This window comes from Calypte anna, chromosome 10 (genome assembly GCF_003957555.1).
Source record: "Calypte anna isolate BGI_N300 chromosome 10, bCalAnn1_v1.p, whole genome shotgun sequence".
Taxonomy (NCBI): domain Eukaryota; kingdom Metazoa; phylum Chordata; class Aves; order Apodiformes; family Trochilidae; genus Calypte; species Calypte anna.
The window spans coordinates 21,506,121-21,522,258 of NC_044256.1; the positions used below are offsets into that span (position 1 = coordinate 21,506,121).

Genomic DNA, 16,138 nt, shown 5'->3' on the forward strand with positions numbered 1-16,138 from the left:
TGCCCAGCTGGGGTCTGACCCACGGGGCACTCGAGCCTGCTGTAGCTCAGGGGGGGCTCTGGGACCCCACAGTGTACAGACTGAACAGTGCTGGTGTCTCCCTGTACACCAGGGTGGGTTCAGCCAGGTACAGCTTCTGCTCTGACACCTCCTGAAGTCCTCTCAATGCCTCGTGTCTCAGAGAACCGCAGCCCGGGGAGCTTTGTTCCCCACTGTCCCTGGTTCCTCTGGGGATTTAACAGTCCCAGTGCCCGTGTCTCTGCCTGTCCCCTTGTCACCTGGTTGCCCCGGTGCAGTGCGGCGTGCGGCGCGGTGCTGCGGGCTGAAGGAGGCGGGAGAAGACGAGGAGTGGACGGTGTGTTGGACAGACTACTCAGTGTCCCTGGAGCGCCTCATGGAGATGAAGAGGTTCCAGGTAAGTGCCCCTGGGCAGGTCTGGGGTGGGGCTGGTGGTGGAACGACGTGTTGTGCAATGAAACAGAAGTGCCCAGACGAGCACCCGTGCCCCCTTTTCTCCGCACGGGTTCTGGAGGACACAGGTTCATGAGCCCTTACTTCTGTTCTGCCACTGGTGCGGGGCTTTGGCAGCCACTCCAAGCTGGGAAGCTGCCAGCCCCTTTCGTGGAGCATGAAATAAATTGTTCTTGATGACAAAGGGCTCCCTCTCCGGAGCTGTGGTACTCCAGGGTGGCAGAACTGAGATGGAATGAGCAGATAAATCACTGGTGAAGTTCAGATAAAGCAGTTGTGGTGCAATCTTCTCTCTCAGCAGACATTCAAGGCAACCACAGGTCCAGCTTCCCGTTTGGGCCATCATGGTTCTGGAGGAGGATCCCTGCTCTTCCTTCGCTGATCCTGGTTTCTGTCTTCACCTCTTTCAGAAAATCAACCATTTCCCAGGCATGATTGAGATCTGCCGTAAGGACTTGCTGGCTCGCAACCTCAACCGCATGCTCAGGCTCTTCCCCAAGGAGTACAACATATTTCCCCGGACGTGGTGCCTGCCTGCTGAGTGAGTGACACGTGTTGCTGCAGCTGAGAGCAGGGCTGTCAAATTAGGGACTGGGAGCCAAAAATATATCTGAGAGAGACCAAAGAGCAGTCAAAGTCTGCATGCTGGTAAGGGACACGATACCTGTTCTTGGCAGACTTTATTCTTACCATTTCCTGAAGACTTTAAAGTTGGGCTTGCTCCTGTTGCCTGTTCTGTACCTGCACTCTCCTCACAGTTAGAAAGATTTTGCTCATCTCTCCCCTGAAGTGTCTTTGCTGGGAGAGTCACACTTGCTACTTCTCCCATTCCACTGGCCTTGGGGGACAGAGGTGTGCTGGAGTTTGCCCAGGAAGGCTGCCACCCTGTCCTCCCATTTCTGGAGAGGGCAGACGTAGGTCTCTGCTCTTTCTTTCCAGATTGCATTTCCTGGCCTCTCATTTTTGTAGTGCTGGTTTCAGGAATTTATCCTCTTTGCCTCCCTAAATGCAGTGCCCACTGGAAGGATGGTGTTCCTCCATCTGCAGAAAATCAACTAATTGGCAGATGGGCTTGATTCCAGAGCACGTCTCCTCTTGGAGATCAGCCACATGACACCATGAGCCTCTGTGTCCTGCTCAGCATGCTGGCTGAGGCCTCCTGCCTGCTGGTGAGCAGCAGGAAAGGGGATGCAGAGACCTGTGACCTCCTCTTTTGCAGCCAGGGCTTGTTTATTTTCTCCTGCTCTCCCTGCAGCACCAGAACCAAAATCTCACTGGCCCCTGTGTGCCCTGTGGTGGCCACTTCCTACAACCCCTCCAGCAGAGGTGGAGATGTGTGCCAGCAAAAGGTGGCACTGGGAGAGCTTCATCAGGTCCAAGGACCAATTTGTCACTCATGTAGATGAGGAGTAGGTGTACTGCCTGCCCACAGCACCACAGTTTGAGTGACCAACTGTTATGAGAGCGTTCAGGGTTTGTTTTTTTGCAGTTTGTAACAGTCCCTCCTGTCCTTTCACAGCTATGGAGAGTTCCAGGCCTACCGACGTGCGAGGAGAGTGAGGACCTTCATCTGCAAGCCAGAGAGTGGCTGCCAGGGGAGAGGCATCTTCATCACACGCAACCCAGAGGAGATCAAACACGGCGAGCACATGATCTGCCAGCAGTACATCTCCAAGGTGAAGGGGACAGGCTGGAAGTGCAGGCAGAGGGCTGCAGCCCTCCCGCTCTCCCAGCACCCCAGGTCCTCCAGGCGTCCTTTGCTCTGCATCTTCTGCCACGGCAAAAGCTGGGCTCTGTCCTCCCTGCTGAGTGGTCCTTTTGCTGCAGAAGCTGTGCAGGCTGCACCCCAGCAGTGTGTGTTTCTCTCCCTCATGCTCACTCCTGTTCCTGTTTTTCCTCACAGCCTTTCCTTATTGACGGCTTTAAGTTTGACATGCGCATCTACGTGCTCGTCACATCTTGTGACCCACTGAGGATTTTTGTCTATGAGGAGGGTTTGGCCCGCTTTGCCACCATGAGGTACATCGATCCCAGCAGCAAAAACCTGGTAAAAAAAGAGAACTTTCCAAAAAAGCATAGTATCTGTAGGTGTTAGTCCCTAACTTGTCCTAGGGGCATTCCAGACCTTGAAAAAGCGGGAACTGGTGGGTTTCATGGGACCTGACTTTCTTCTCTCCTGCTCCCCCCTCCCCCAGTACCTCCTTCTCCTCACAGAAGGTATTTCAGGAATGTCTGAAATAGATCTACTCCCAGGCCCAACATCTGGGCTCTTTACTGGTGTTCTCACAGAATCATGGGGTTGGCTCACTTAGAAGGTTTCAAGTCCAAACTTCTGCTCAAAACCAGGTCAACAATAAACCCAGATCTGGTTTCTCAGGGTCCCCCTCAAGACAGGGCTTGCAAATCTGCAAGGACAGAGACCCCATGGCATCTCTGCAACACTCCTGCTGCTTCTTGCCCTCATGAGCGTTCTCAGGTCCCCACAATTCCTTGTCTGCTTCAGGTGGAAAAGAGGGACCTTGGAATTATCTGTTGGTACTGGAACAGTCTGGGAGAGGCAGGGCAGGGAACTAGGAAGGCACAGTGCAGAGTTTGGCTGTGCCCATCTCCAAGCAGGGGTCCAGCCTGTCAGATCCCAGCAGGACATTGCTGTGCCAGGAGATAGCCAGCTCTGGGCTGGCTGCCCACTCATCCCAGAGCAGTTTGGGTGGATGTCTTCCCTCGCTCCCTTACGTGTCTTGGAGAGCTCTTCTGCTCTGGGTCAGCAAAGGAGGAGTCTGCAGAAATTTCCTGCAGCTCCTGTCCTGAGGAGGCCCTTGTGCTTTAGTGAGGCCAGGGCCAACTCCTGTGCTCTCCTCCACATAAGGATAAGATTTTGAGAGGGCAGAACTCTGAGATCTCTAACTTCTGTCTGGAGGGAATTGGCAGCATGGTTAACCCCTTGCTGCAGGTCACCACCACAGAGAGGAGGCAGATGTGGGCAAAGCTAGTGGCAGGATTAGAGCTGATGGGGCTGGTTCTACTGATGCTCTGTGGTTGAGTCTCTTGTGGTTCCTCTCCCAGGGTGATATTTGCATGCATTTGACTAATTATGCTATCAACAAACACAATGAAAACTTCATCCAGGATGACACGACGGGCAGTAAGAGGTATAGTCCTGTGTAGGAAATGCAGCCCTGCAGGGAAGCTCTCTGGAAGACACTGATTTACTTCTGTCTTCCTTGGGGCAGATGAGCTCAGCTCATCACCTCCTGTCCCCACCCAGGAAACTGTCCACCCTGAATGCCTGGATGGCCGATCACAGCTACGACACAACAAAACTCTGGGCAGATATTGAAGATATTATTATAAAGACTCTTATTTCCATTCACCCTGTGGTAAAGCACAATTACCAAAGCTGCTTCCCCAACCACAGTGCTGGCTGTGCCTGCTTTGAGATTCTGGGCTTTGATATTCTGCTGGACAGGAAGCTGAAGCCCTGGCTGCTGGAGGTGAGGAGACACCTGGAAGCAGGAGGCAGCCAAGAGCTGCCTGCTGGGAATAGAGTCCAGAGCATAGGGTAGTGGGATGAACAGAAGTGATTAAAAAGGCCACATCCTCCACAAAATCAAACAAGCAGTGAGGACAAGCAGCCAGGAAACCTGCTGTAGGCTGTGTGGGAGGGGTGCAGTTGGAAGGGAAGGTGGGAGCAGCTCCTTGTTTGGCAGGTGAACCACTCTCCCAGCTTCACCACGGACTCACGCCTGGACCGGGAGGTGAAGGATGCTCTGCTCTGTGATACCATCAACCTGATCAACGTGCACGCCTGCAACAGAAGGAAAGTGCTGGAGGAGGACAAGCAGCGGGTGAAGGAGCGGCTCCTCCAGGGCCACCAGGCTCTCCGTGCAGCCAGGTATTGCTCTGCCCCACAGCACTGCAGGGCCCCAGCGAGATGAGGCGGGGCACAGATGAAATCAAGGCTGGGTGTTCCTAAATCCTAGCTCAAGAGGCCTAGAGATAGAGAGACCTCCTGAGCCATCTGCATCCTGCAAGGAAGAGCTCCGGGGACCAGAGCAGGGCACCTTTTTGCAGGGCTGGGGTTTCCCTCTTTGTCAGTCTGTCCTTTCCTGAGGCTGTGGAAGATGAGCCTGTTCTCCAGGCTGTGTCTGGCATGCTGCCTTAGCTTCCAGGGCAATGAGAGAACTCCAGGCTGGAGATGCTGAGCATGTTCACCCTGTGCTCTGCCTGTCCCTGAGGCCCCAGCTGCTCCCAGATTCCCAGTGATGCAGCTGGGGAAGGGCCTGGAGCAGAAGTCTGCCCAGGAGCAGCTGAGGGCCCTGGGGGTGCTGATCCTGGAGCAGAGGAGGCTGAGAGGAGACCTTGTGGCTCTCTGCAACCCCCTGAGAGGAGGTTGGAGCCAGGGGGGGTTGGGCTCTGCTCCCAAGGAGCAAGGGATGGGACAAGAGGAACTTTTGGCACAACTCAAGTTGTGCCAGGGGAGGTTTAGGTTGGAAACTGGAAGGAGTTTCTTCCCTGAAAAGTGTTGTCAGGCTGTGGCCCAGGCTGCTCAGATGGAATCCCCATCCCTGGAGGGGTTTCCAAGCTGTGGAGATGTGGTGCTGAGGGACATGTGTTAGTGGTGGCCTTGGCAGTGCTGGGTTAGTGGTTGGACTGGATGATCTTAAAGGTCTTTTCCAAACAGAATGATTCCATGATCCTATGGAAGGTCCCAGCAGCAGGCAGGGTGGCAGATAGACCGTGAGTGGGCACATTTTAATGACCTGCTGTTGTCACTGGGTTTGTTGGATGGTGGGCAGGTGTCAGAGGTCTGGAGATGCTTCACCAGCACTCTGCAGGTAGAGGATTGAGAAATGAGGGTTGTGAGGAGCCCCTGCAGTGCACCCCCGGGCTCCCACATGGGGAAAGATGGGGGAAGCACCAGCCAGGCTCTGTCCACCAGCCAGGAGAGCACCTGGAGCCTCCCACCCTGTCTCTCTGCCTGTGTTGTCTCCTGGTGTGCAGACGTGAGGAGCTGGAGAGCACCCAGGCTGCCCGGCTCTCCCAGGCAGAGCAGTATGAGGACTCCCACCTGGGTGGTTTCCGTCGCATTTACCCAGCACAGGGGACAGAGAGGTACGAGCCCTTCTTCCAGCAGAGCAGTTCCCTCTTCAAGGAAACAGCATCATCCAAGGCACGAGAGGAGTGTGCCAGGTACGCTGCCCCCACAGGACACCCACTGCCCACGGGCTGACACAGAGGCTGCTTGCCTCTGCTCCCTCCTTGGGGACATAGCAGGGGTACAAAAGGGGTGGGAGCCAGAGGGGAAGGCAGCTGCATGGGCTGTGTCACCAAGTCTTCCCCCCACCCTGGGCCCTTGAGAGGCACATGCCACATCCCAGTGACTTTTGGGCTCTGGACACACCTTGTTGCAGGTGTCCTCCACCCTCCTGGCAGGCACAGCCTCATCCAAGGGTATTTCTTGCATTGGGGAGTCTCTTTAAAGGAACTCCTGGTCCATTTCTTGGCATGCTTCAATAGCGATCTGTTCACTACAGAACTTATGACTGCAGTAAAATGTATCAGGTTGAAAGCTTCAAAATAGCCTTTGGCCGTTGTGGCTCTTACTGAACCAGTGACTAAGATGACTGTTCTGTGGCAGGCAGCAACTGGAAGAAATTCGCCTGAAAAAGGAAAAGTGGGAAGCTATTACCAGGAAGAAGAAAAAAGTGAGGAAAGATCAGCATGGAGAGTCAGCTGGAGACAAAGGCCAGATCCGTAATAGAGCCACAGCTCCTCCAACCCGCCTCGCCTACAGAGGCACCAGGATATGGGAGAGGGTACCTGGCTCTTGTCACTGGCTTACAGGGGGCTCTTGAAGGCAATAACGTGGCACTGGGATAGGTGCTGGGCTGTGGGTACTTCCCAAGGAACAGAAGTTTAAAGCTGCTTCATCAGGTCCAGAGAGCTGACAGCTTGTGCTGGGAGGCTCTTGTAGGCACCAGTGTTGTCCCTTCCCTGTTGTCTCCCACTGGGATCTTCATCCCACTCCACCCCAAAGCCTGTGACTCTCCTCAGGGCCTGGTGCAGTCTGGGGCTTTGCCTCTCTTGTGCCTTGCCACAGCCCCCACTCTGCTCTGACCCCAACCTTTCTTTTCCCTAGACACAACGCCCGCAGTACAACTCCATGCAACCTCAGGATATCCTGGAAAATGAGGAGAAGAGAAGAGTAAATGCTCTTGTGCAGCGTGAGAACCTTATCCGAGGGCTGGGCATCATTGACCAGCTCTGCCGGCTGCTCCCCACAGCCCACAAGCAAGCACCCCCCCAGGGATCCGGCATCTCCAGGATCCAGGTAATCGAGGGGATCTGCCCTGCCGGGCTGAGGCTGAGGCTGGGCTGCTCTCAGCTGAGCTGCAGCCACTCCCTTCCCTTCCCTTCCCTTCCCTTCCCTTCCCTTCCCTTCCCTTCCCTTCCCTTCCCTTCCTCCCTTCCCTTCCCTTCCCTTCCCTTCCCTTCCAGCCGCCGTTCCTCTGGGGTGCGCTCGGGAGCCAGGACAGCCACAGACTCATGATGCTCGTCCCGCTCTCGCTCCTGGGGGGTCCAGCCCGGCCTTTGGGACAGCAGCTCCTGCACAACCCCCGAGCTGAGGCCCCACGCCTGGGCAGAGATCCAGCAGCCATGGGAACCCTCTCCATTCGAGGCCTGAGCATCCCTCCCCGTGGGCAGCACAAGGTGCAGCAGCGGCTGGGGGGCCAGAACACGGGGTGGCTGCCTGGTCCAGCAGTGGTTCCCCAGCCCTGCACCAAACCCCAGGGCATGCTGGCCAGAGGTCATCAGCTCCCCAGCACCAGAGTCCAGGCTGAAAGCTGTGAGTCTGTGTTACCTTCCCTTGGCTCTGGGCATCAGCACTGTGCTGTCTGTGAGCAGAACCATAGGGGGAGGGTTGGGAGGTGTGGGTGCTCCTGGGTCTGTTGTGGTGGGAAGGGGGGTGAACTGGATGGGACTCAGAGTCCCTGGGGTGCCCAAACCCTGTGGAGAGGACACTGAGTTCTTTGGTAACTGGTGACCTCTGTGAGTCCCTGCCCAGGCCAGTAGTGCCCCATCTTTGTGGGCAAGGTTTCCCAGGACCAAGGGTTGATGTCAGGGGATGGGGAAGTGTGGGAAGCTTAGAGGGCTGGAGTCAGGGGTGTGCTCGCTGTGGGACATACAGAGAAGACACTTGTGGACACTGCCATGTCTACCTGCCTTCCCCATCTGTGCTCTTCCCGGATGAAGCTGGCAGTCTGTCCTTCTACACCAGCAGCGGTCACCCGGGGTCCCCAGCCAGCACCACGGGGACAGCCACAGGCAATGGCATCTTCAGTAGTGCCGCAGGACAGGAGCTGCCCTTAACCCCGCACCACGCTGCTGGGAGCAGCGCAGGTGAGGCAGCAGAGGGGGGAGCTCACGGGGGCTGCGGGATGGGGAGGGTCACCCCGGGCAGAGCCGGGGCCGGTTGCTGCACCCCCTGATCGGGTCCCCGGACAGCAGCTTCACCTCTGCCAGACCTCGGGCGAGTGCTTGCGCCCCTGCCTGCACACAGCTCATCCCCCTCTCGGGACCCCGGGGCGGGGGCTTCTCGCCGGATCCCCCGCGCCCCCCACCCCTCCGGGGCCGCCCCGCCGCCGGCCCCGCCCGGTTCTCGTTCCGCGTTCCCGGCCATGGCGGCCTTGCTGCGGCGCGGGCTGCGGGCGGCCGCACTCCTCACCGTGGCCCCGCGGCGGGCCCTGGCCGCCTGGTCAGGGGACACGGAGCCGGCGGACCCGGTGCTGGAGGAGGAGCAGAGGTGCGGGGCGGCGGGGCCTGGCCGGGGCGGCGGGGCGGGGGCCGGGGCCGTGTCTCACGTCTCTCCCCGCAGGGCCCGGCGGCGGCGGGCGGCAGCGCGGCTGCGGCGGCTGCGGCGGGAGCTGGGCGGGCAGCGCGGAGCCCCCGAGCGCACCCTGACCTGGGCGGCCATGGAGCAGATGCGGTGAGCGGGGTGCGGAGAACGGGCTGGGGAAGGGTTCCGGTGTGCCTGCCCGGGCCCCGGTGACCCTGCCCGGGCCCGCAGGTTCCTGTGGCAGGAGCTGCCCGAGGAGTGGCCGCCGGAGCGCCTGGCCCGGGGCTTCGGCGTCAGCCCCGAGGAGGTGCGGCGGGTACTGCGGAGCCGGGGCTGCCCCCCCCCGCACCGCCGCCTGCGGCAGGACGAGCGGGCGATCGCCAAGGCAGCGGCACCGAGACCGGCACCGGGACTGTCCGCCGGCGGGGAGGTGCGCGCCTCCGACGGGTCACTGCTATACCGGCTGCCGCGGGGTTGGGGCGGGCCTGGGGACAACGCGCAATAAACGACTAGACCGGACCCGCCTCCGCCCGCCCCGCGGCGCTTCATTCGCGCCGGATATGGGTTCCGAGGCGGCGGCACTGCTGGAGGCCGTGGACTTCGCCGCCAAGAAGCACAAGGGCCAGCGGCGGAAGGACCCCGAGGGCACCCCCTTCATCAACCACCCCATCGGTGCGGAGAACCCACCCGCACCCCCGCCCCGGGACACCCCCTCTTGTCCCGAGCACCGCCCGCCCCCGGGAAGGACACCCGTGCCCGCTCCTATTCCGGAGCGCTGCCCGCCCCCTGGAGCCACCCCCCGCCCTCTCCCTGCCGCTCCAGAGCGCTGTCCGCCTCTGTGATCCCTTCACCCCGGCCCCCGGAGGGTGCCCGCTCCCCTCTCCTGCCGCCCGACTCGGGTCTGAGTCCTCCGGACACTGCCCACCCCCCGGAGACAACCCTAGCCGCCCCCTCCCCGGGAGCTCTTTCTTCCTTCCCATGCCCTGGAGCTCCCCCACGCTCTTGCGCTGCCTTCGGGAGCTGCTGCCCCGCCCGGCCCAGTGATCCCCGGTCCCGCAGCCCCCTGCGCACCCTGCGGACAGCCAGCCCCCGGAGCCTGCCCCGGCTCAAAGCTTTCACCCCGCAGCGGGTGGAACCGGGCAGACCCTGGGGACCCCTCACTGCTCAGTGGTCCCCGGGAGCTGCCTGTCCCCCCGTCCCGCGCCCACTCCCCACTCTCGGGCTCTCCTCGCAGGCGTAGCCAGGATCCTGGCCCTCGAGGCCGGCGTGACGGACACGGTGGTGCTGCAGGTAACCCCCGACCTCCCCTGCCCGCGCCCGCCGCCCGGGACCCCCGACTATCCCCTTGCCCGTCCCAGGCTGCCCTCCTGCACGACACGGTGGAGGACACGGACACGACGTTCTCGGAGATCGAGGAGCGGTTCGGGACGGCGGTTCGGCGGGTGGTGGAGGAGGTGACAGATGACAAGGCGCTGCCCAAGGCCGAGCGCAAGCGGCTGCAGGTGGAGCGGGCGGCGGGCAGCAGCCCCCGCGCCAAGCTGGTCAAGTTGGCCGACAAGCTGGACAACCTGCGGGACCTCAACCGCTGCACCCCGCGAGGTACTGCGGGCACCGGGGGCCTCTCCGCACTCCGGGGCGAGCCTTCGGTCCCACCGAAGCTGCGGGGGAGGACGGGGAGAGGGGGAGAATCACGGTTGTTGGGGTAGGGGGAAGGTGGCGGGGGGAACGGGGACCCCAGCACCGTGAGCAGAGCACGGGCGGGGCTCGGGGAGCGCTCCCGCCGGCGGGGTGCCGGTCACGGCCCTCGCTCTGGCCGGTGGTGCCGGGGTCCCTCCGCGCCCCGGGAGCTGCCGGAGGTGACGGGGCTCGTGTCGCGTCCAGGCTGGTCGCCGGAGCGTGTGCAGGACTACTTCCGGTGGGCGGCGGAGGTGGTGACCGGTCTGCGCGGGACCAGTCCCCCGCTGGAGGCGGCCCTGGGGCGGCTCTTCGAGGAGCGCGGCCTCGCCCTGTGACCGCCGAGGCCGGTGTGGGGGGAAAGGCGCCGGTGGCGGCGACCAATAAAGCTGTACAGAACGGAGCGTCCCGCCTCCTCTCGTTGCCATGGTTACAGGCACTTCCGCCGCCGGGGTCCGACACCGGGGTCCGGCCGCCCCGACACCGCGTCCGGGCGTTCCGGGCGCCGCTCCCTCCCTCCCCGCCCCGCCATGGCCTTCGCCGGGCGCCGCGATGTGCCCGAGCCGCCAGACTTCGGTATCCTGAAGCGGCTGGCGCGGGACCAGCTCATCTACCTGCTAGAACAGGTCCGGGACGGCGGGCACCGACCGGAGTGCGGGCCGGGGCCGGCGGTGGGCCCGGGCGGGCGGCGGGAGGGCTCCCGCACCGGGAGTGGGGTTGGGAAGGAGCCGGGATCAGGGTCGGCTCCGGGCGGACGGGGATGTCGGCCCGCGAGGGGCCCGGTACCGGCAGGCCAGCGGGCTGGGCCCCGGGATCAGCCCCCGGGGCAGACGGCGATCGCCGGCCCCACGCCCTGCCTGCCCTCAGCTCCCCGGGAAGAAGGACCTGTTCATCGAGCCCGACCTGATGAGCCCCCTCGACCGCATCGCCAACGTCTCCATCCTGAAGGTACCGGGGGGTCCGGGGCGGGCGGGTGCCCGCGCTGCCCGCGCTGCCGTCCCACGCCCGGCTCCCCCCGCAGCAGCACGAAGTGGATAAACTGTACAAGGCGGAGACCCGACCCCCCCTCAGCGCCAGTGACCAGTGAGTCCCCCCCCCGCGGTGGTCCTGGGGCCGGCGGGCAGGAGCAGGGGGTCGGGCGGGGGGCAGGTGCCTCCCCCAGCCCCTCAGCGCCCTGACCCGGCAGGTTCTGCTTCCTCGTGCGCCCGCGGGTCCGGACCATGCGGTACATCGCTGGTGAGTGCGGGAGCGGGCAGGCCCCGCACCCGGGAGTTTTCTTTCTGCCTGGGGCGTTCTGGTTTCTGTGAGATGGGGAATCTGGGACGTGGTCCCACAAGAGGAGCGGTGCTGGTTCGGGGGGGGGGGGGGGCAGGCAGCCTGGGCAGGGTCTGTGTGGGTTCTGTCCACAGATATTGTCAACGCTGACAAGATGTCAGGGAGGACTAGGAAGTACAAGATCATCTTCAGCCCCCAAAAGGTCAGACAACCACACTGTGCTGCCAGTAACCCCCTTGCTCCATGTCTGCCCAACCTTCCACTCCTCTACGGGCACCAAAAGTTCTTCATTCCTCACCCAGGAATCTTTAATTAAAACCAAAATTGCTTTTTCCTGGCAATGAGCAGGTCCTCTCCACTGTCTGCCCTCTCAGAGCTGGCTGAGCCCTGAGGATTTTTCCTTCTCTTCCAGTTTTATGCTTGTGAGATGGTGCTGGAGGAGGAGGGAGTGTTTGGCGGTGAGTGGGGCTGTGGCACCTTCCTCCTCCCTAGGGCTGGCTCGGGGGGGCTCTGACACTGCAGAATCCTATCTGAACCCCAGTGCTGGGATCCCTCTGCTGGCAGGGACAGCCGCAGCATCAGTGCCTCTCCCCTGTCTCCTGGGAGGACAGAGCCACAAACCCCTGTGGAATGGCCCCATCTCTGTTCCCCACAGCCCTTTCTGGGGCTGTCCCAGCTCTTGGGGCTGTTTCTGCTGCAGGATGGGTGTCACCAGGCTGTCACCATCCCCTGTCCCAAACACAGATGTCACCTGTGACGAATGGTCCTTCTACCTGCTCCCCTTGGATGAAGACATCATCAGCATGGAGCTGCCCGAGTTCTTCCGTGACTACTTCTTGGTCAGTGAGATGGTGCTGCTGGGTTGCTGCCCTGTGGGCTGGCAACCGTGGCAACCGTCCCCTCGCTTGTCTGTCAGGCTGGGGACCAGAAAGCTTTCCTCAGGGAGAAGGTGTGGGACGTCCTGGGTCCCCTCCATGCTGGAGGCCCTTGTGTCACTTTTGCTGGGGGTGGCTGCTCTGATGTCTCCCCTCCACACACAGCCCCTGTGCTGCCCCCTGCTCTGCTGCCCCCAAGTCCCTTTGGGCCACCCCAGCACGTTCCTGTGCACATTTCCTGCTGGAAGCACCAGGCCCAGGGCTCGCTCTGTCCCCAGCCAAGCCCCTTGATGTGGCAGTTGTGTCCAGAGCGAGTCCCAACACCTCGTGCTCCCTGCAGGAGGGAGATCACCGCTGGATCACCTCGGTCGCTCGAGCCCTGCAGTTGCTGAACTCCCTGTATGGACCCTTTGGCAGAGCCTATGGGATGGCAGTGTGCCAAGGTATGGCTGGGCTATCCCGGGGCTGGGCTGGGGCCGGGGCTGCCCCCCGTGCCCTGGCACACTCTGCCACCTTCAGATGAGCCACGAGCTGTGGCGGGAGCTGGAGGAGGACGGTGAGAACGATGGGCAGGGCAGGAAGCCCGAGATCAGCAATGTCTTCCTCATGGACAGAGGTACCTGGAGCTCAGGGGGCAGCGGGTGGGGGCTGAAGAGCAGCTGGAGGGGGCTGCTCACCCCGGGGAGCAGTGGGGAGCAGGATGCACGGAGCCCAGCACTGGCTCTCCCTGCAGACACGGACTACGTGACAGCGCTGTGCTCCCAGGTGGTCTACGAGGGGCTGGTGGATGACACCTTCCGCATCAAGTGTGGTGGGTCCTGGGGGCTGCCAGGAGCTGGGCTTTGTGCTCAGCATCATCAGAACAGCGGTCTGGTGCTGTAGCCAACAGGGACAGTCCTGGTGTGGGGGTTGCTGGAGGCTGGGGGGACATCTCCTGTCGCTGCTGCCTCGTGCAGCAGGGTCAGCATACACAGGGATGTCACTTACTGGGGCAAAGCAGTTTCTCATCCTTCTCTGCAGGGAGCGTGGATTTTGGGCCAGATGTCACCTCTTCGGACAAGAGCATCAAGGTGCTCCTTAATGCCCAGGACAAGGTGAGCCCTCAGGGGACGAGGGCCCCACTGTGCTTCGTGCCCAGGTGACATGGGGGGAGACTGAGCAGGTGTCCTGGCTGGACCTGAGGGTGCAGGTTGGGATGGGTCAGGGCACAGAGACCAGAGAAACGTGGTTGAAAGCAGCTCAGCTCCTGCAGCTGGCAGAGTCCCTGCCTGCAGGGGTGTGTGGTGCCAGCTGGTGGGTCTTCTGGGGCACTGACCTCCCTGAGGGGACATCCCTGTGTCTCACTGCTGGCAAGTGCCATCCCCAGGTGCAGTGGCTGTCCCTGTGCTGGGCACTGTGCTGGCACAGGGGAGCTCGGGGTGGGTGCTGACTGCTGTTTCTCTTTGCAGGTCTTCAACCAGATTCGGAACGAGCACTTCTCCAGTGTGTTTGGCTTCCTGAGCCAGAAGTCACGTAACCTGCAGGCACAGTACGATGTGAGCATCCTCCTGTCCCTCAGGGCACTGTCCCTCCACAGCCAGATCACCTCCCCACAACCTCTCTCTTCCACAGAGGCGCCGGGGCATGGACATCAAACAGATGAAGAACTTTGTCTCCCAGGAACTGAAGGGACTGAAGCAAGAGCATCGTCTGCTGAGCCTGCGTAAGAATGGGGAGGGGAGGCCCTGTCTGCTGCAGTGGGCACCTGGGCTCTGGGGATGCTGGAGGGCACTGATGGTCCCCAGGAGGGGCAGGACTGAGCGGTGGGGAGGGGGCAGGGGCTGTGTGCTGGTACCAGTCTGCAGTGGGGCTGGGGGATGAGTGGAGATTGTCACCCCTCCTCTTGGCTCTGCAGATATTGGTGCCTGTGAGTCCATCATGAAGAAGAAAACCAAGCAGGACTTCCAGGAGATGATCAAGGCTGAACACTGTGAGTGCTGCTCCCTGCCCCACAGCTGTGGCTGCCCTGTCCCAGTCCAGTGCTCTCACCCACTCAGGAGCTGGGCAGCCTCACAACCAGGAACCACCTGTGTAGCCACAGTCCTTCCAGTTTGTATCAGGGTGGGTCTGGAATCAGAGAATCAGGGAATTGTTTGGGTTGGAAAAGACCTTTCAGATCATCCAGTACAGCTGGATGACATCACTGCCCAGGCTAACACTAACCCCTGTCCCCAAGACATGGAGATCCTAAATGGGGTCAAGCCGTGTCCCCAGAGGGCTGCTGTGTGGGGGGGTGAGGCTGCCCCGTCCCCTGGGGCTGGGGAGGGAGGCTGAGCCCAGGCTCCAGCTGGGTCATTGGTCAGAGCCCTGGAGTGGGTGAGGTGATGCTGCCCTGTCCCCCCGCAGCTTTGCTGGAGGGCTTCGACATCCGCGAGAGCACCAGCTTCATCGAGGAGCACATCGACCGCCAGGTGAGCCCTGCTGGGGGCAGGGGGGGCTGCAGGGCCGGGGGGCTGCAGCTGATCACCCCCTGCCCCCCAGGTCTCCCCGATCGAGAGCCTGCGCCTGATGTGCCTGCTGTCCATCACGGAGAACGGTGAGTGCGGGAGGTGCCGGTGGCACCGCGGCCCCGCCGGGCACCGCGCTCACCCCCTGCTCCTCACAGGCCTCGTCCCCAAGGATTACCGCTCCCTCAAAACCCAGTACCTGCAGGTGAGGGTCGGGGGCTCACGGTGCTCCCCACGAGTGCTCTCTGTGACAGAGCAGCTGACCCAGGGCCCCTTCCCTTCCCCAGAGCTACGGGCCCGAGCACCTCCTGACCTTCCACAACCTGAAGCGCGTGGGGCTGCTGACGGAGCAGTCGGCTGGAGAGACCTTGACGGCCGTGGAGAGCAGAGTCAGCAAGCTGGTGACAGACCGGGCTGCTGGTGAGAGCCACGCCGGCCCCGTGGCCTCACAGCGGGGACTTGACCCCTCGGAGACATCCCCAGGGGTGGTGCCGTGGGGCAGAACCTCTCCCTCTGCACAGCCTGGGCCCCTGCTCCACCCGGGGGGCTGAGCTGTTCCTCCTCATCTGTTCCAGGGAAGATCACCGATGCCTTTAGCTCTTTAGCGAGGAAGAGCAATTTCCGAGCCATAAGCAAGAAGCTGGGGTTGGTAGGTTTGTCTGGGGCTGCTGGCCTGCTGTTTTGCCCACCTGCATGCCAGGGCTACGGAGGGGTTCTGGGCGGTGGGGAGGGGTCCGGCACCCTGCGTGTCACCCGTCTCTGCAGATCCCCCGGGTGGACGGGGAATACAACCTGAAGGTGCCCCCGGACATGGCGTACGTCTTCAGCGGGGCCTACATCCCCCTGAGCTGCAAAATCATCGAGCAGGTAAGCCCCCCACACCCCCCTGAGACACAGGCTCCTCCTGGGGGTCTGTCGGGGGTCCCTGGGCTGCTGGTTTTACCCCCGACCCTGCCCCCTGTCTGCAGGTGCTGGAGCGCAGAGGCTGGCTGGGCCTGGAGGAGGTGGTGCGTCTGCTCAATGGCAACGAGTTTTCTGTCTCAGGTAGCCCTGGGCAAGGGAATCCAGGGGCTGTTGGGGGTCTGGGGGTCGGCGGGGGTCCCATCACATTCTGTACCATCCAGACAGCACCGGGGAGGAGACCCCCCCTGGGGAGTCCCAGCGCATCGTCCTCGCCATCTTCCTGGGGGGCTGTACCTTCTCCGAAATTGCTGCCCTGCGGTTCCTGGGGAAGGAGAGAGGTGGGAGCCACACGCTGAGGGGCCGGGGAGCAGCCGGGAGCCCCCCCGGCTCAGCCAGGGCTGGGGGGGCACTACCGAGACCTCTCTCACCCCCCAGGGTTGAAGTTCATCTTCCTGACCACAGCCATCACCAACAGCGCTCGCATGCTGGAGGCCATGATCGAGGCCAAGGCGTGAGGGTGGGGGGTTCGGGGGGGCCGAGCCCACCCCTGCGCCCCGCTTGTGATAATAAATGTTCCTGCTGGCACGGATCCCGATCTGGCTTGGCCTGGGGGGTCC

General features: G+C 62.0%; 4 protein-coding genes across 5 annotated transcripts; all 4 read left to right on the forward strand.

The window, feature by feature from the left end:
• Positions 1-304: 304 nt before the first annotated feature.
• Positions 305-7,867, forward strand: TTLL6 (tubulin tyrosine ligase like 6). Its single transcript, XM_030457046.1, has 12 exons — positions 305-415; positions 882-1,012; positions 1,991-2,147; positions 2,375-2,518; positions 3,535-3,620; positions 3,737-3,962; positions 4,179-4,363; positions 5,473-5,661; positions 6,110-6,287; positions 6,611-6,802; positions 6,970-7,318; positions 7,754-7,867. Exons 1-12 carry the CDS (start codon positions 395-397, stop codon positions 7,840-7,842), a joined length of 1,947 nt encoding a protein of 648 aa, XP_030312906.1. The 5' UTR covers positions 305-394; the 3' UTR covers positions 7,843-7,867.
• A 279-nt stretch (positions 7,868-8,146) lies between these two features.
• On the forward strand, positions 8,147-8,832 carry NGRN (neugrin, neurite outgrowth associated). Its single transcript, XM_030457050.1, has 3 exons — positions 8,147-8,275; positions 8,348-8,458; positions 8,540-8,832. Exons 1-3 carry the CDS (start codon positions 8,151-8,153, stop codon positions 8,811-8,813), a joined length of 510 nt encoding a protein of 169 aa, XP_030312910.1. The 5' UTR covers positions 8,147-8,150; the 3' UTR covers positions 8,814-8,832.
• Positions 8,808-10,375, forward strand: HDDC3 (HD domain containing 3). The gene is made up of 4 exons (XM_030457049.1): positions 8,808-8,980; positions 9,543-9,598; positions 9,667-9,907; positions 10,190-10,375. Exons 1-4 carry the CDS (start codon positions 8,869-8,871, stop codon positions 10,318-10,320), a joined length of 540 nt encoding a protein of 179 aa, XP_030312909.1. The 5' UTR covers positions 8,808-8,868; the 3' UTR covers positions 10,321-10,375.
• A 79-nt stretch (positions 10,376-10,454) lies between these two features.
• On the forward strand, positions 10,455-16,096 carry VPS33B (VPS33B late endosome and lysosome associated). 2 transcript variants are annotated; one of them, XM_030457358.1, is made up of 23 exons: positions 10,455-10,608; positions 10,850-10,930; positions 11,007-11,065; positions 11,169-11,218; positions 11,392-11,459; positions 11,670-11,715; positions 12,002-12,096; positions 12,473-12,580; positions 12,652-12,748; positions 12,866-12,943; positions 13,153-13,226; positions 13,581-13,667; positions 13,744-13,834; positions 14,027-14,101; positions 14,518-14,582; positions 14,653-14,707; positions 14,777-14,823; positions 14,906-15,038; positions 15,194-15,267; positions 15,384-15,485; positions 15,587-15,662; positions 15,743-15,859; positions 15,957-16,096. In XM_030457358.1, exons 1-23 carry the CDS (start codon positions 10,513-10,515, stop codon positions 16,034-16,036), a joined length of 1,854 nt encoding a protein of 617 aa, XP_030313218.1. In that variant the 5' UTR covers positions 10,455-10,512; the 3' UTR covers positions 16,037-16,096. The 2 variants fall into 2 exon arrangements, with proteins under 2 accessions (XP_030313218.1, XP_030313217.1); XM_030457357.1 differs by having other exon boundaries at positions 11,004-11,065; positions 15,957-16,095.
• The last annotated feature ends 42 nt before the right edge of the window (positions 16,097-16,138 follow it).

Excerpts from the sequence above, each read along its gene's own strand:
- HDDC3 (XM_030457049.1), top strand. The coding sequence starts at position 8,869 with ATGGGTTCCGAGGCGGCGGCACTGCTGGAGGCCGTGGACTTCGCCGCC. Across the intron at positions 8,981-9,542 it reads CTTCATCAACCACCCCATCG|GCGTAGCCAGGATCCTGGCC; the intron begins GTGCGGAGAACC and ends CTCTCCTCGCAG. Across the intron at positions 9,599-9,666 it reads CGGACACGGTGGTGCTGCAG|GCTGCCCTCCTGCACGACAC; the intron begins GTAACCCCCGAC and ends TGCCCGTCCCAG.
- TTLL6 (XM_030457046.1), top strand. The coding sequence starts at position 395 with ATGGAGATGAAGAGGTTCCAG. Across the intron at positions 2,519-3,534 it reads ATCCCAGCAGCAAAAACCTG|GGTGATATTTGCATGCATTT; the intron begins GTAAAAAAAGAG and ends TTCCTCTCCCAG. Across the intron at positions 5,662-6,109 it reads GCACGAGAGGAGTGTGCCAG|GCAGCAACTGGAAGAAATTC; the intron begins GTACGCTGCCCC and ends GTTCTGTGGCAG.
- VPS33B (XM_030457357.1), top strand. The coding sequence starts at position 10,513 with ATGGCCTTCGCCGGGCGCCGCGATGTGCCCGAGCCGCCAGACTTCGGT. Across the intron at positions 13,227-13,580 it reads TCCTTAATGCCCAGGACAAG|GTCTTCAACCAGATTCGGAA; the intron begins GTGAGCCCTCAG and ends TTCTCTTTGCAG. Across the intron at positions 14,583-14,652 it reads AGGAGCACATCGACCGCCAG|GTCTCCCCGATCGAGAGCCT; the intron begins GTGAGCCCTGCT and ends CCTGCCCCCCAG.
- NGRN (XM_030457050.1), top strand. The coding sequence starts at position 8,151 with ATGGCGGCCTTGCTGCGGCGCGGGCTGCGGGCGGCCGCACTCCTCACC. Across the intron at positions 8,276-8,347 it reads GTGCTGGAGGAGGAGCAGAG|GGCCCGGCGGCGGCGGGCGG; the intron begins GTGCGGGGCGGC and ends CTCTCCCCGCAG. Across the intron at positions 8,459-8,539 it reads GCGGCCATGGAGCAGATGCG|GTTCCTGTGGCAGGAGCTGC; the intron begins GTGAGCGGGGTG and ends CCGGGCCCGCAG.